The 16,339-nt window shown below is 44.8% G+C and overlaps 2 protein-coding genes across 2 annotated transcripts in view; one reads left to right on the top strand and one right to left on the bottom strand.

Moving 5' to 3' along the window:
- Window positions 1-8,831, top strand: part of CIMIP7 (ciliary microtubule inner protein 7) — a 22,206-nt gene extending 13,375 nt beyond the window's left edge. The window contains exons 3-5 of the mRNA XM_074197929.1: window positions 1,126-1,239; window positions 7,663-7,719; window positions 8,282-8,831. Coding sequence (XP_074054030.1) covers window positions 1,126-1,239; window positions 7,663-7,719; window positions 8,282-8,812 — 702 coding nt within the window. The 3' untranslated portion in view covers window positions 8,813-8,831. The remainder of the gene's footprint in view (window positions 1-1,125; window positions 1,240-7,662; window positions 7,720-8,281) is intronic.
- On the bottom strand, window positions 8,070-16,339 carry KLHDC8B (kelch domain containing 8B). Its single transcript, XM_074197928.1, has 5 exons — window positions 15,690-16,339; window positions 12,960-13,124; window positions 12,451-12,675; window positions 12,177-12,278; window positions 8,070-11,414 (listed from the first exon to the last, which is right to left on the bottom strand). Exons 1-5 carry the CDS (start codon window positions 16,063-16,065, stop codon window positions 11,218-11,220), a joined length of 1,065 nt encoding a protein of 354 aa, XP_074054029.1. The 5' UTR covers window positions 16,066-16,339; the 3' UTR covers window positions 8,070-11,217.

Raw genomic sequence — 16,339 nt, 5'->3', positions numbered from 1 at the left:
TTTCCCTCCCTAACAGAATCAATGCAAGGTCTTTCTGGTAATAGTCCACTGTTTCACTCCCTAGCAGAATCGAGAGGGTGTCTGACTAGGAATGCAAGGCCTCTCTCCCTCTTCTAAGAATAGTCTAAGAGTAATAGTCTGTCTTTGTTTTAATGATTTTTAACCCTGAGAGGACTTCACTAGGAAGATTAACTCTTAAGAGGGGAATATTCCACTCACTTTCAGCTCTAGATATACCATTCTATACAAATCTATACAACAGGAATTTTTATTCCCATTTTGCAAGTCCCAGAGAAATTAACTTTCCTCAAGGTCACACAATTAGAAAGTGGCAAAGCTGGAATTTAAACCCAGGCCTTCTGACACCAAAATCGTGACTTTTTCTACTCTACCACAGCTTCTCCCTAACATCATTCATGATAACCATCCCCTACAATGTTTACCATCCCACCACCTCCCACCCCCAAAAACACTTAGCATTTCAACATTTGCTGTGTAAATAAGGCTGTGCTTCTCTTATCTAGACTACTAATGAAGCTATGGATTTTGATCATACCTCTTCTTAGTCTGCACCTTTCAAACTGGATTTAGAAACTGTTGGCATTTTGGGGGATGAGTGGGATGGGGGAGATGCACACACTCCTACTGTATAGTCAAATCTCCAATGTCTTGGATTCCCTCAGGACAAATCTGGCTGCTTCTGTAATAGTTCTAATCCCTTGGAAGAAGGAATAGCTCCCCACATTCTATAATCTTCACAATAAGAAGCTATTCCCCTCCCTCCCCCTTGCCTTCCTTTGTCTTGTAAAGCTCTACATGTTTTAAGTTCTAATTACCCTAAAATAGTATATCTGATTGTTTTCCCCCTAAGAGCTGAAGTCAGAAACATTCCTTGAGAGGTTTGAACTCCAGAGACCTGGGTTTTTTTCCTTCAGAGATTTGCTTCTTCCCAGATGTGCTTCTATGAGTTCCATTTGTTCAAAGGCATCGCCTAGCCAGGAATCTCTGTGGGTTGAGACTCCCCTAATGACAAAGCCTTGGGAAGCAGCCTTAAACTGATAGCCTTAGGCCCAGGTGCCCTGGGAACCAGCCATATTCATTCATCTTTTCTACTACCTATTACAGTACAACACTGGTTTCTATGGCCACTATAGAGGCCAATTCAAGTGTGAAATAGCTCAGGAATACCGCCTGGCAGCCAAGCCCCAGCCTCCAGCAGTGTTCCTCCAAAGACTTAAGGTAAGAAGTTGGGGGGGGGGGAGTGAGGCACCTCTGACTATAGACCCTGGGCAGGTAACAGGCTCCTTTCTTTGACCTCACTTTCCTTTTGCTTATCAATTAAGTCTTTTTTTTTTCTTGATGCTGCAAATTCACAGCAGAACCAGAGGTTTAGAGTCACTTGCCCTCAAGTAGACTTCTTGGCCCTCACCCACAATGAATTACCCCAGAATTTGACGCAGCCTTTATCTTCTAAGACAGAGATTAAAAACAAAGAAACAAACCAAAACAAATTCTGAAAATATCTCTGAGAAGGAAAAGGAATTATTCTATCCAGGGAATGTGAAAGGAGTACAGGATCTGAGGGATCACCCTTGGGCTCCAACCCCAATTCTACTACTACCTGTGAAGTCTCTTTTCCTCTCTGGGCCTGAGTTTTCTTATAAAATGAAGAGGATAGTCTTAAGGTCTTTACCAACTCTAAGTCTAGTGGTCCAAAGATTGTTGATCTTTAGGAGACTGGGAAGTTAATTTTGAATTCTGCTCTCCCAAAGGAAGTCAAGTCATGACACTGTTCAAATCAAATGGATCCCCTATTGATCTATTTACATGAATTGTTTTCTCCTCTTCCTATCTAGTGTGAAAGGCAGTTTCTCCGTCTACCAATACTCATTGCTAGCTACATGATCAAATGTTCAAAAAAAGCTACTGAAGGTGGTGCTCTCAAGTAGAGAGAGGCCCAGGGCAGATGACTGAAGATGGACTGGCCATGAGAAAGAGTGAATCTCATTAGGGTCTTGTTCTCAATTAGATTTCTCAATTCTCACAGCCTCATTGCACCTCCCCATTCTAGGAGTCAGGGGGCATGGATGGATCAGTTCTTCAGCCAATAGTTCACTATATTCAGTCACTGAACTGAACAGCTCATTTCTGGTAGGCAAATTCACCTGTGTATTTACCAGAAAGTAGTTTTAGGTTTCATTTGGCTTGTCCGAGCAAAGGTAGAAGGAAAGCTAACACTTCTTTAGTTGTTCTAGTTTTCTTGAATTAGATCACATTCTTCACAAATCATTTCTCTGCATATCTCTGATTCTATCAGATATACAAAGGTCATAATCAAGACTTTGCCCTAGATTCACCAAGATAAATAAGGTCCCACTGGGCAGATCTCTCCCAACCTTCCATTTACTCTGATACATAATGTATTGGTTCAACAACAGAACTAATAACTAGATCACTTTTAAGGTTTGCAAAGTGCTTTACATACAGAGGGCATCCTTGTTTAAAGTTTATGCCCATACTTTTTTGGCTTTGGGGCAACCCCACACATTCCTCACAACAACCTTTCAAGGGAAAGGTCTACAGATATTATTCCAAATTACAGATCAGAAAGCTGAGACTCAGATAGGTGAAGTCATTTGTCTGGTTCCAAGGGTGGTTGTTTTGAAATAAGACTTGAGTATGTTTTAATTCTAAGTTCCATATATCACTTCTAGCTTCCCTAGTATACAATCTTCCCTAACTTGCCTACCTTCTCTAGTATATAATCTAGAAAAAATGTCATAATCTCAAAAGACAGTCCTAGGAGATACTTCCATGTTCTCAGTTTTCTCAACAGACCTTGCAAGACTGACCATCTCCAATCCCTGTGCCCCATAATTCAGTTACCCCCCATACTCAGAACAAATAATTTCTGTCTGAAAGCCAATAAGCAGATGAGTTTCAGCTCTTGAAATTATTAGCAAAGCTTTTAGTAAGAGCTAGTTTGTGAACTTTTTCCCAAGTGTCAGTGGTGGAGCTGAAACAGTCTGGGATGAACAACTGAGTCATTTCCCTAGTTACTTTTCCCTAGATGTACCAGTCCTGAACAGAAGCTGAACAGGGTGAGGGAGGTCATAAAGGAGCTAAAGTTCCAAAGTGCAGGATGTGACTACTTAAACACACTTCAGGACTGGTGAAAAGAATCTATACTACAATCAAAACAAACTTGAAGCCATTGTAAAAATCAAAGGGACTAATATGGTGAATCCTTAATTTATGTAATAATAGCTAATATATATGGTGAGTTAAAGTTGTCAAAGCAGCTCGTTATCATTGTTTCCTCAAAACAATCCTGTTGAGTAAGCACTATAGGTATTTTTATATATTTTACAGATGAGGAAACTGAGACCTGGAGAGGGCAGAGTAGTGGCTACAATTAATAACTAGTGTGAGGGGGCTGTTCTTGCTTCATATTTAGCACTTTTTCCCATTGTACCATAATGCCCCTGAGAAGTGGTCACATATTGAATTCTAATAAATTTTTCTGGTTAAATGAGGATTAACAGCAAACTTTTTTGCTTTAATTCTTGCTATTGAAAACCTTTCTAAAACGTCTAAATTCTTTTGCCTGATTTGGTGAACAGCATCACAGCATTTTTTTATGAATGAAAAGGCGATGCAGTTGCCCTAGGATCATCATTAATAGCACCAAATATAAGAACTGTTAGGTATCGTGCCTTTACCACTGGCTATTACTTTTTTTTTAAAGAAAGGTTATGCATGTAACTGATTTCATCAGTCAGTTCATCAGCTGTAGATCACAATGTCTCAAAAACTTCATAGCTTGGGAGGTCACTTTCTGGGCTCATACTCAGATGACAATCCATACACAGTTCATTCTATATTTGAAGTGTTTAGCATGGCCAGGAATTTGCCAGAGTTAGTGCTCAGTGGCAGAGCCTTCAAGAATTTAGAGTCACCTTCCTGCTACAATGAGGCTTTGGAGGAGAGCTTTAATCATATTTAATATATAGGCATAGAAGACTATCCCTGCCTGGGCTGTGCAATGGCCCAAGTACTTACTTTTAGTAACTGTTGCAGTTGCTGGGAATACAAAGACAAAAATGGACGTGTTTGTCTTCAAGAGCTTACATACTATTGGGAACAATACACATATAAATAAGTATACAAAAATAAATGCAAGATGAATTTGGGAGGGAAGGAATTAGCAACTTGAGGAAAGAGAGAGACTTCTTTTGGATGATGGCACTTGCACTGAACTCTGAAGGAAAGACACTGAGGGAGATGGCCAAGACAAAGGCATTGAGACTAGTGAGAAGCCACAAGACCAGTTTTGATAGATCATAAAGTATAGAGGAGTTATTGATTATATATTTATATGTATATATATGTATATATATACATATATATATATATATATATATATATATATATATACATGTGTATGTGTGTGTACACATGGAAAGGTAAGTGGAAGCTATATTGTGAAAGGCTTTCAATGCCACACAAAGGAAGTTGAATTTGATCCTAGAGGATACTAAGGAGTATATTCCTTTAGATCAGTAGTTCGCTGATCTTGGGGGTGTCATAGCCTATTCTATCACTTTGGCAGCTGTGTGGAGGATGGATTAGGGAGGGGAAAGACCGAAGGCAAGGAGACTAATGAGGCTCTTAGAATAGTCCCAGTTGTGTTTCTTGTGGGCCTGAACTAAGATGGTGCTCAATGAGTGAAAAGGAGACATATGCAAGGGATGTTAGTGACAGAATCTACAAAACTTGACAACTGGTTGGATACATAGGTGAGAGTATGTGGGTGACACTGCAAATCTAAATGAGTGACTATGCTGTTCAGAAAAAAAGATAAGTTGTGCTTGACATATGTTACATTTGAGACATCTATGGACATTGAGTTCAAAATATCCAATAGGCAATTTTAGTCATGTAGGACTGGATCTCAGGAGAGAGACTAGCTATATAGAGGAGAGAGACTAGCTATATAGATCAGAAAGTTACCTAAGGAAAGACTGACCCCCAAGTGAACTTATGAGGTCCTCAAGTGTGTGTATAGAGAACAGAAGGCCCAGAATCTTGACCCACTCCCACTGGACTTAAGGGAATCGTTAAATGAGTGATGCAGGTCTTGATCATCTTACTGCTCTGCATTAGATTTCTCAGTTGATGAATATGATGTGCAAAGTTTTTAAAACCAATAGATTCAGGGCATATATGTCAATAAGTACTCTTAAGAACCATCTGCATTTTCACTGAACAGAACAGCCCATTCCTAGAAAGCAAATACACTTAAGATCTAATTTGCTCATTTGTTGAGTATAGATTTACAATAAAGAAAGTTAGGTGTTCTAAATTTCTAATAGGTTGAATCATGGGGTTTTTCTAGCAAGCCTGATGAGCTGCCCTTCTCTGTTCAAGTGATATTTTTTTTTACTGTGTTCCCTTTTTAATTTTTTTATTTTATTAAAGATTTTGAGTTTTACAATTTTTCTCCCAATCTTACTTCCCTCCCCCCACCCCCCATGGAAAGCAATCTGTCAGTCTTTACTTTGTTTCCATGTTGTACATTGATACAAATTGAGTGTGATGAGAGAGAAATCATATCCTTAAGCAAGAAATAAGAAGAGATAACAAGATCAGACAATAAGATATCTGGTTTTTTTTTCTAAATTAAAGGGAATAGTCCTTGAACTTTGTTCAAACTCCATGGTTCTTTATCTGGATACAGATGGTATTCTCCATTGCAGACAGCCCCAAATTGTCCCTGATTGCTGCACTGATGGAACGAGCAAGTCCATCAAGGTTGATCATCACCCCCATGTTGCTGTTAGGGTGTACAGTGTTTTTCTGGTTTTGCTCATCTCACTCAGCATCAATTCATGCAAATACCTCCAGGCTTCCCTGAATTCCTGTCCCTCCTGGTTTCTAATAGAACAATAGTGTTCTATGACATACATATACCACAGTTTGCTAAGCCATTCCCCAATTGAAGGACATTTACTTTATTTCCAATTCTTTGCCATCACAAACAGGGTTGCTATGAATATTTTTGCACAAATGATGTTTTTACCCCTTTTCATCATCTCTCTTCAGGGTATAGACTGGGTAGTGGTATTGCTGGATCAAAGGGTATGCTCATTTTTGTTGCCCTTTGGGCGTAGTTCCAAATTTCTCTCCAGAAAGGTTGGATGAGTTCATAGCTCCACCAACAATGTAATAGTGTCCCAGATTTCCCACAACCCTTCCAACAATGATCATTGTCCTTTCTGGTCATATTGGCTAGTCTGAGAGGTGTGAGGTGGTACCTCAGAGAAGCTTTAATTTGCATTTCTCCGTTAATTAATGATTTAGAGCAATTTTTCATATGGCTATGGATTGCTTTGATCTCATCTGCAAATTGCCTTTACATATCCTTTGACCATTTGTCAATTGGGGAATGGCTTTTTTTTTAAATGTGACTCAGTTCTCTGTATATTTTAGAAATGAGTCCTTTGTCAGAATCATTAGTTGTAAAGATTGTTTCCCAGTTTACATTTCTTTTGATCTTGGTTACAGTGGTTTTATCTGTGCAAAAGCTTTTTAATTTAATGTGATCGAAATAATCTAGTTTGTTTTTGGTGATGTTTTCCATCTCTTCCTTAGTCATAAACTGCTCCCCTTTCCATAGATCCGACAGGTAAACTAGTCCTTGATCTTCTAATTTGCTTATAGTATTGTTTTTTCTGTCTAAATCCTGTATCCATTTGGACCTTATCTTGGTAAAGGGTGTGAGGTGTTGGTCTAATCTAAGTTTCTTCCATACTAACTTCCAATTTCGCACCAGTTTTTATCAAAGAGAGAGTTTTGTCCCATTAGCTAGACTCTTTGGGTTTATCAAACAGCAGATTACTATAATCATCTCCTGCTTTTACACCTAGTCTATTCCATTGGTCCACCACTCCATTTCTTAGCCAATACCAGACAGTTTTGCTGACTGATGATTTATAATATAATTTTAGATCAGGTAGGGCTAAGCCCCCTTCTTTTTGCACTTTTTTTATTAAATTCCTGGAAGTGCTTGACTTTTTATTGATATGTTTAATACCTAGGAGAAGGCAAACTTGAGTATCGTCAAACAAGCAGTATAATAACATGAACAAAACCTTGGGTTGGGAAGTAGGAGATCTGGGTTCTCCCTGGCCTCTGCTATAGCAGGCTTCCTTTCTTTGAACTTTGATGGCCGTTGGCAGGGTCCAAGGCTACAGAGTCACTGGTCACATTGGAGGAGGAAGGCTATTTGTAGATAGCATAAAAAAGGGCAACTTCTACATCTCATTAAAAATGTCTCCAGTATAAGCACAGAGCACTCCTGAAGATGGTGATCTTTGTTCCTAGTGTATGGATTCCCACAAACCTCAATCTTCAGAAGACAGCATTACCCAGACTCAACCCAGGAAGAGGCACCTACATGATTCTGGAGTCCATAGCAGTCCTTTCTCCACTTAGTTTTCTTGTTAAATCTTTGGCAGTGTTAAATCTTTGGCAGAGAACACAATTCCATTTTACTGAAAACTCTGGGTTGGTTCAGTGAACTCATGTCATGGAGCCATAAAGTAGAGGAGAGAATGAACAACTTCCCCCTCTTACACTATTTTTTTATTTTTTCTCCAGGAACCACCAGACCAACACTTATTCTCCAAACATGACAATCGAGGTGTCTTTGATCCAGTGAGTGTTGGAGGAGGGTGGGAAGAGTAGGCTCCTCACTCCCTTCCCCAGTTGTGTCCAGGTCCTGACATTAGATGGGATTTTCCATTCTTTTCCTTTAAATCAACCTTTCAACCAATTAGACAATTGACTTTGAATGGGATTCGAAAGGCACTGGAGAAGCTCTGCCAAAATACTTCTCTGCCCTATCCCATAGCTGATGCCTTAATAGGTTGACTTATTAAAATGAGCAACTATTGGAAATGTTACATTTTATCAATGATTTATGCCTTAGAATAAATCTAAGAGCAAAGTCTGAAAGATATATAGAGGAAAAGGGAAAGGCATTTAAGGGGTGCGAAAAGAAGCCAGAGATGGGAATATGGCAGATAGATGGTTTTGCTAGGGATGGAATGTGCTTGTGTGTCCCTTGGGGACTAGACCAAACTTTACATCAATTGTGAATAGGCTAGACTGAGCTGATGAGATCAGCAATAGTAGGGTCAGAGGAAGGCAAGACCCTGGGGAGGGTAGCCTTGGGCCTGGATCAATGAGTTGTGACCCCTTTCTCCTGTTATAACAGGGAATAGGGAAACGGAAAGCTTGGGAGAAACTCAAGAAGAAATGCAATGTTTTCAACTGGCCTTATGATGAAACCCAGAAGCCCCTTGTTTCTAGTTACCAAAAAGACTACCACAAGGAGCCTGGTGGCATGGATGGACCACTTCTTCAGCCCTTAGTCCATTATATTCAGGCTGGAATCCCTCAGAGTCTAGATGTACACCAGATACCTAGCACCACCTACCAACACACTTTCTGCCATCAACTTGTAAACCATTTGCCAGATGAGACATTTAAAAAGGAGGTTCAATTTGTAAACCAGATGCCAGATGAGAAGTTTAAAAAGGAGGTTCAATTTGTACACCAGATGCCAGATGAGAAGTTTAAAAAGGAGATTTGTGAGAGCAAGGAAAAACTGGGGACTTCCCCTTCCCCTGGCCCTGAAACTCTGCCTGAACTCGTTACAGTGAATCATAAGAAAACAGAACCCTTCCTGCACCTCACTGTCTCTGATTGTTTACAATGGATTGACCCATTAAAGAAAGCAGGTTAGTCCTCATCCTTTCCCTTAACACCTTGTACACCAGCCTGTTTTTTACTTTTTTTTCCTAGCAGGATCCTTCAAAGAAACTAGGGATTTTTAGTCTGGAGAAGACAAGACTTGTTATTTTCAGATATTTTGAAGATCACCATCTGGAAATGGGTTCCATTTTTCTTTCTGGCCCCAAAGGACTAGGACCAACAGTTAGCAATTCCAGAGGAAGATTTCATCTTGATGTCAGGAAACACTTGGAGCATTCAAGTTGTTCCAAAGTAGCCTGGGTTGCATTTCCCATCACAAGTAGAGGTTGAGGGAAAGGAAATCAAAGGAAGTCCTGTTCAGCTACAGTTTAGTCTAAATATCCTGAGGTTCTTCCCAAATCTAATGTCCTCCAGAAATGTGCCTACAAGGATGCCAGAGACCAGCAAGCCAAGCAAAAGCTCCCTGCTAGTGCTGAGAGGCATGACTTGGGTAGGAAGGGGTAGATCCAGAAACTCCTCCCCAAAGTAGGAGATCAGAATGAATATAGGTATATGGAGTGTTACAGACAGCAGTATTCAATGGGGAGTGAATCAAGTTAACAGAAAACACAGCAGTACCAGCTATGGTATGTTGATAGCTCTCATCTGACTCCCACATGAAACAGCTATAGGAAAAAGCAGAACTTTCAGACCACCTTCAGGAGTGAGATCAAGGTAAAGTCAGTAAAGTTCTCTCTCCTGGAAAGGACCATAGCCCCTTTGTGGCTTAGATCTTCAAACACTGCCCATTGGGGAGAGAAGATGGAGGATCAAGACCTGACCTAGGGACAAACACTATGCTGTTGACATAGGTAGTTCATGAACAGTTTGGTCAGTGTAGGAAGAGCAAGGGACTATACTCTTAATACCCATAGCCTCCTTTCAAAAATTCCCCGCCTCTCAAAGGGAGACCAAGGTCAAAATATGAGATACCTCAAGATTGTCCAAAATCTAAAAGGACTGCCAAATCACTCTAGGGCTTGCATTGCAAAGAAATTTTCCCTCCATTTTCTCATGAATCCTCATATAGCATGCCCATGTGGCAGAAAGGGAAGTTGTTAAACCCTATTTGACAGATAAATTGAGCTTCTAAAAGGTTGATAGTGGCCAGGCCTCCTGCTTATATTCCAGATGGCCTTTACAAATAAGGTGACATGTGCCAGAGAATATGCTCCTTGGAACAGAACAGAGATGGCTATAGTGTGACACATCATCACATAAGCCTCTTGCCACAATCCACTGTTAGTGTCACTGGTCCTCTATCCTGCTTGAGTACAGGGCATTTGAAAGATGTACCATACTACCCATAAAAGCCCCAACACTAGAATTCTAAAAAAGGAAATAAATTTCTGGTTCAAGTTGTCCTCCCCTTGATGGGTCCTTGGAAGAGAACGGAGAAAAGCAAAGTTCACAGAGTAATCGACACCACCATGCACTTCAGTAGGTCTTCATATTTCATGTGATGACAGCTTTGAGCCCCACAACAGCCCTGTGAGGTAGGTAGGGCAGGTTATATTATAGATCCCCATTTCATAGATAGGGAAGCTGAGGCACAACAAGCTGAAGGGACTTGCTCAAAGTCACCCAACAACTACTGGTAGAATGGGGAAGTATAACCAGTGTCCAGTGCCAATTCCATTTAGTAACTTTCTGTCCACCTTATACCAGTAGTAAGCAGAGAGGTCTTTGAGCAGGATAAAATTCAGATTTCCCCCACACAAGAACACCCCCCAAATCACAGGTATTTTGTTCCCTCAGTACAAACAGTTCCACTGAGTGTTGTGTGTTTACAGTGTGGTGTTTACAGTGAAGGCCAACTTTATTGAGGAGGTGCAAGTGTGTCAAGTCACCTCCTTATAGGCACTAACTAGGGAGGACTTCCTGTTGGGTCCCATGAGCTATTCCTGACTTTCTCAGTTTAGGCCCTCAGGGATGAGACAGCTATGAAGGGCCACAGCAACTCCCTGTTGTGGTAGAACTGGGGTGGGAACCACATCGGAGAAGGGCAAAGGGAGTATAGGGATAGAGTAAACTGGGGGAGTCCCTAGAGCCCTGATGCTCAAGATGTGTTAATGCCAGAGAGCTCAGTCATAGGTAGCCAGCTTAACTTGCCCTCACCACCTCCCCTACTCACCCTACTCTCTAAGGATAGAAGTGGGTCAACCCTTTAGCTATTGTTCCATGTCCCAGGTTCAGCTCTTCCTGAGGGCGTGCTCATGTCTCTGCACTACTCCTATCTCAGGAAGCCAAATTTTGTTCTAAACATGGTTAGGAAAACAGTATCACTGAGCCAGGGGTGGCAGCACACCCTCCTCCCCTCCCTACCACCCAGTCTCTGCAGAAAGCGCCAATGTAGTCTTTGGTGGGCATATCTCATCGGGTAGGTAGTGCCAGTCTTCAGACCCCATCCCGTAGGCATAAGGACTCCACAGCTCCACTGGGGCCCTGGGCCACTCCACCAATGACAAAAAGCTGTTGCCCGGCCTGGAGACTGGAACAGGAACATCGAGCTGTCGGCATCGAGGGCAGTGTCTCCCATTTCCTCCTTGCCAGGCTGAAGCCTTCTACAGAGCCCAGGGGACATGGCTGGTTGCCTTTGAGAGGAGAGATCCAGGGTGATGAGAATCTGAGCTCTGGGTACAAGGGTAGCCCCAGAAGGCCAATCTACATGGCAGCCCTATACCAGTCCTTCCCCAAGAACACTGAGTCCAGGAACCCCACAAGTCATCTAGTCCAAGCCTCTGGTTTTATAACTACTTTTATTTGGTGCTTTAAGGTGTACAAAGTACCTTCCTTGACAACCCTGTTGGGATAAGCATAGATTATACTGGAATCCTATCTTAAAGAAGAGTAAAGTGAGCCTCTCAGAGGTTCTGTAATTCATCCATGGTCAGTCACATTTTGAACCTAGGTTGTCTGGCTCCTAAGTCTGTGTCCTTTGTACACCATACCCTAATCCTACAAGCAGAAGGACTTCATTAATGCTGAAAAGTATACTCAATTCTTTCAGAAGACCTCCCCTTACCATAGCAAAGATCCCTAAGAAAATCCACTTCATATTTGAGTTTTAAAAGTCCTCATCTATTTATGTTCTGAAATCATCTCTGTGAAGTTAAGGAAATTAACCCATCCCCAATTTATGGGTAGGTAAACTGAAGGTCCATTAAATGTCTTTATACATCAATACACACCCAAGAAAGTGAAGACAGTGTCTAAGCTTCAGATGTTAGCACTCCACGTACCAATGTAATCACTGTAACTCCATGGGGCAAAGCTCACTACTCCCACACTCCTACCTTCTCCCCACCTCACCTCAGAGATATAACAAACAAGACTAGAGCTCTAATGAAACTCACCAAGGCCTCCCACTGCCACGACTCGGCCCCCAAGGTAGCCAGTCACAAAGTCTGCCCTTTTCTCCCTCATTCGAAGAGAACGAGGAAGCTTTGTCCAGGTACCTGCAGGAAACAAAAGACAAGTTTCTCTGTGCTTTTACCCCTCTGCTATGGCTCCCAAGGGAGAATAGAAATGGACCTGAAGACCAAGTTTAGTCCTGCATCTAAACAGAAATGCCCATGCCCTTGGATCTCTGCACTCAGACTCTTGGCCTGCTAGTGACCTCGCACTTACCCTGCTCAGAGTCAAACATTTCCACAGTGTTGACAAAATGTGGGCGGGAATAGAAGTTATGGGGTCCAGGCTGCTGCAGGCCCCCCAGGCTAAAGAAGCTGCCTTCTGCCATGGCACAGCTAGCAAAGGCCCGCCGGCTGGGCACACTTGGGTACCGAGTCCAATTCTGCATCTCAACATCGAAGACCTCAAAAGCAGTTACAGGCAACTTCCCCTGGCGGCCCCCTGGAAAAAAAAAGGGAAAAGATTCCAAGAGGAGTCAGACCAGGACATCCTCTCTTCTCAGCCTTTCAGCCTCCAATCCCTTGGTCCTTCTCCTAATGCATAAATCATGCAATTCTCAATTATTTACATCAAGCTCTGCTGCCCACAGCAAAGAATGAAAGCAATGTTTGGGAGAACAAGTTCAAGGTCTAATCCTTGCTGGTCTCAATCAGAAATTGTCTTGTGGCCATAAATCCCTAACTCTAGTCACCCAAATTTTCAACCTCAGACCCGGAGTCACTTACCTAGAACAAAGATCTTATTTCCCTGAAGAAACGTGGAGGCCCCATAGCAGGGTGTGGGCATGGAAGGTAAGGAGAGCCATCGGTCCCTTGAAGGTTCGTACATCCTCACCAGAGCTTGTGGGGCTGTGTCTGAACCCATTCCACCTAGGGCATATACCACACCATCTGCCAGAGAGAGGGCAGCTTCAGACTTTCAATTCCTGGAAGGAAGCTTGCCCAGAATCAACCTACTCTGGGACACTTTGGTTAGCCTGATGCTCACAATAGACTAAAAGAAGTACTTTGGGACAGGCACATCACAGCTGTTAGATCAAGGAGCTGGACCATCTGCAGCAGGATGCTGTCCATGGCTCATTCCTCTTTCCCCTTCCTGTCTAGCCTGAGCTCCATCCCTGCCCCCCATGGGAACAAGGAGGGAGATTCCCGCCGATATCTGCTCCCTGGGCTACTCACCAGCATCCCCACCCCTTGGTTCTCTCAAAGCACAAAGCGGGGATCTAATTATAATAGCTGGCAGTCTCCCTGGAGACTCCATAGCAACCAGTCTAGCATCAAAGTCTTAAGTCAATTAGATCCACAACCTAGAGGTCTCCCCAACCCAGGGCACACTTAAGCGTGGGTAGAGGTATTTGAATAAGTAGGGGGTTCAGTCTGGAGCACTAAGGTCAGCAGGAAATTAAACAGAGATGAGGTGGGGCTGAGTTCTATTTAGGAAGGATTCTGAATTGGGGAGGGTGGAGTTCAGTGGGGAAAGATCACTTTGTAGGAGAGGGGGTTATAGGAGAGACAACCTAGAATAGGGGCTAAATTGAAGTCTAAACCTGAGGATGGAGAGGATTTCATGCATGATGAGAGGAAGAAGTTGATGCCTAGGGAGGTTCAATGCTGGGGTTCAGTCTCAGGGTAGAAGGTGTCCATGGGGTCTCTATATAAAGTTGACATCAGGGAAGGGGGGGGAACAAAATGAAGTTTCTACTTGGATTATAGGATCCAACCTAAATATGGAGGAAGAATAAGACAGCTGTGGGCTGTTTCTTAACATATGAGAAGACTGTAGAGTGGGAGAATTCCCAAATACCTCCATTAGCCCTTGCCCTGGCCCCAGTTGAACAGGGACATTTTCCTGGACTCCAGTTTGGGAATATTTGGAAAGAGGAATCTGGTTTCCAGGAATACTATTCCCCATCTTTCTGAGAGAGTGAGAGAGAGGTAGGGGTGTGTGTCTGTGTGTGTGTGTGTGTGTGTGTGTGTGTGTGTTGGGGGGCAGGATATCCTACAGGTACAGCAAAGCAAAAAGAGGAAGTAAAGATCAGTCAGGTGCTTCCATGACAATTACTAGGAGGACCAGAGATCTGCTATCTAGCCAGAACTTTGATCTCCAATTATCTCCCTGCCCTGCTTCCCAGGTGGGAATGGACATCAACTAGACAGGACTTATTCCAATTCCATTACTCAAGGTTTTAGACAGAGATCTTCCTCTTAGCCCATCTTCACATTTGTTCCCTTCCCTCCCAGCCTATTTATAACTCTGGGAGCCACTGCTGTCTGCATTCCCAAGCTTCATGTCTCCCAGGATGAGTAATAAAGATTGTTTTGCTTTTTTCTCTTTTTTTGGGAGGGGGAGAAGGGGGATAGAGGCTCTAGCCAATCTACTCCAGAAGGCCTCCCTCCTTCCCTTGAATGGAAGAGCTGCCCTCCCTGAAGCTGGTCTGGCCCTCCTTGGTTACCCAAAAATGTCTGGAGCCTCACTCCTTGCCTTCCACTCAGAGCACCAGCTCTTGGTCAGGTTGTGTAGTCTTAAAGGATGTGGGCTAAGTGTGTGGGTGCTAGGTGATGGCAGTGGGGAAGTTTGAGAGTGGCATCTGGGATACAGAGGTACAGTTACTATCTAGTTCCCTAGATCTGAGCAGCTCGTCTAGTCCTTAGCTGTTTGAGTCAGATTCTTTTCTCATCACTTCTGTTCACATTCTCTTTAAGTTTCGGTTGGGTTTCCCACATTCGCTGCTTCTTATCCATTAAAATTCTTCAAGACTCAAGTGTTGCCTTGCTTTCCTCAATAAGCCCTTGCTTCATTTAGTAATAAAAATATTAACAAAACTGTTAATGTTATAAATCCTCCAGTAAACTATAAGCTTTTCCTTCGTGAGAAGCCCTAACGCAGAGCAAAAAGTCTTAACCGTAGAAGGGGCTGAATCAAGTCACCCAGGTCAAAATGCTGGTCTTGAGGGGAAGTGTGGTGGGGGCCAAGCAGAGAAACAACCACCACAGGGGTGCCAGGACCCTAGGCAGTGTGTTTGGAAGGGGGAGAAACGGTTGGGAATGGGGTACGGCAGGGTTGGCAGAGACTCCTTTCCCCCTGGGGATCCACTAGGAACCTAAGTCCTATGTCTTTCTGGGACACTCAGCGGCCAGTTGATCGCTCCCCTCAGGAGCCTCTCCGAGGCGCACTCAAAAGTTAGAGGGGCCCTCGGTCTCCCATCAAGGTCCGCTCCTTCGTTCTATAGGAATAAAGGCAGATTGGGAGAAATGAAATCACTCGACCAAGGTGAAGTGGGCACCAGTGGGCACCAAGTGGCCGAGCAGCGCCGGCCCTCGGGTCCTCCGAGCCGAGCCCCGAGCGCTGCGCTCCGGCCCGGCGCCTCGCGGTCCGCGGCCGCGGCCACCTTCCGCCGCCTGCGGGGTCTGGCGCCCGCCCCGGCACCCCCGCCGCCCCGGTCCCCGCTCGCTCACCCCTCTCCAAGGCGGAGACGCCCATGGCGGGCTGCGCCAGGGCAGCTCGAGGCTCCCAGCGGCCTTCGTCCAGGTGGTAAGCCTCCACCGAGGCCAGGGGGCTCTGGCCGGCGTCCACGCCCCCGATCACCAGCACCTGCTTGCCCAGGGCCACGGCGGCGGCGCCGGCCCGGGGGGTGGGCAGCGGCGGCAGCGGGAGCCACTTGTGCGAGGCCAGGTCCAGCAGCTCGGCCGTGCCCAGGGGCAGCCCCGCCCGGCTGCAGCCGCCCAGCACAAAGAGGTGCCCGTCCTGGAAGGCGGGCGTGCAGTAGACCCGGCAGGTGGGCATGGCCGGGAACACATGCCAGGCGAAGCTCCGCGCGCCGCCGGCGGCCATGGCTGGGCTCACTCGGGGGGCGCGGCGAGCGGCGGCCGGCCCCGGGCCATGACCCGGCGGAGCCCCGGGCTCGGGGGGCGCCTCAGGGAGCGGGGCCGAGCCGCCGCGGCCCGGGCCGGACGGGGGGGCCCCGGGGCTCTGCCTGGAAGAAAGTCGGGGAGCGGGAGGCGGCGGCGGCGGGGCTGCGCGCGCAGCCCGCCCACCTCCCGGGGCAGCGTCGGGGTGTCCCGAGCCGGGGAGCCCCGGGCCCCCGGGGGAGGGCGGGGGGGAGCGC

This window comes from Macrotis lagotis, chromosome 8 (genome assembly GCF_037893015.1).
Source record: "Macrotis lagotis isolate mMagLag1 chromosome 8, bilby.v1.9.chrom.fasta, whole genome shotgun sequence".
Lineage (NCBI taxonomy): Eukaryota > Metazoa > Chordata > Mammalia > Peramelemorphia > Peramelidae > Macrotis > Macrotis lagotis.
The sequence above is the reverse complement of the archived record's forward strand: the minus strand, read 5'-3'. Positions and strand labels throughout refer to the sequence as shown.

What these genes read in the sequence shown, in the direction of transcription:
- KLHDC8B (XM_074197928.1), bottom strand. Translation starts at nt 16,065, where the DNA reads ATGGCCGCCGGCGGCGCGCGGAGCTTCGCCTGGCATGTGTTCCCGGCC. An exon ending in AAATAAGATCTTTGTTCTAG is followed by an intron (nt 12,676 to 12,959) that starts GTAAGTGACTCC and finishes TTTTTTTTCCAG; the next exon opens with GGGGCCGCCAGGGGAAGTTG. An exon ending in AATGTTTGACTCTGAGCAGG is followed by an intron (nt 12,279 to 12,450) that starts GTAAGTGCGAGG and finishes TGTTTCCTGCAG; the next exon opens with GTACCTGGACAAAGCTTCCT.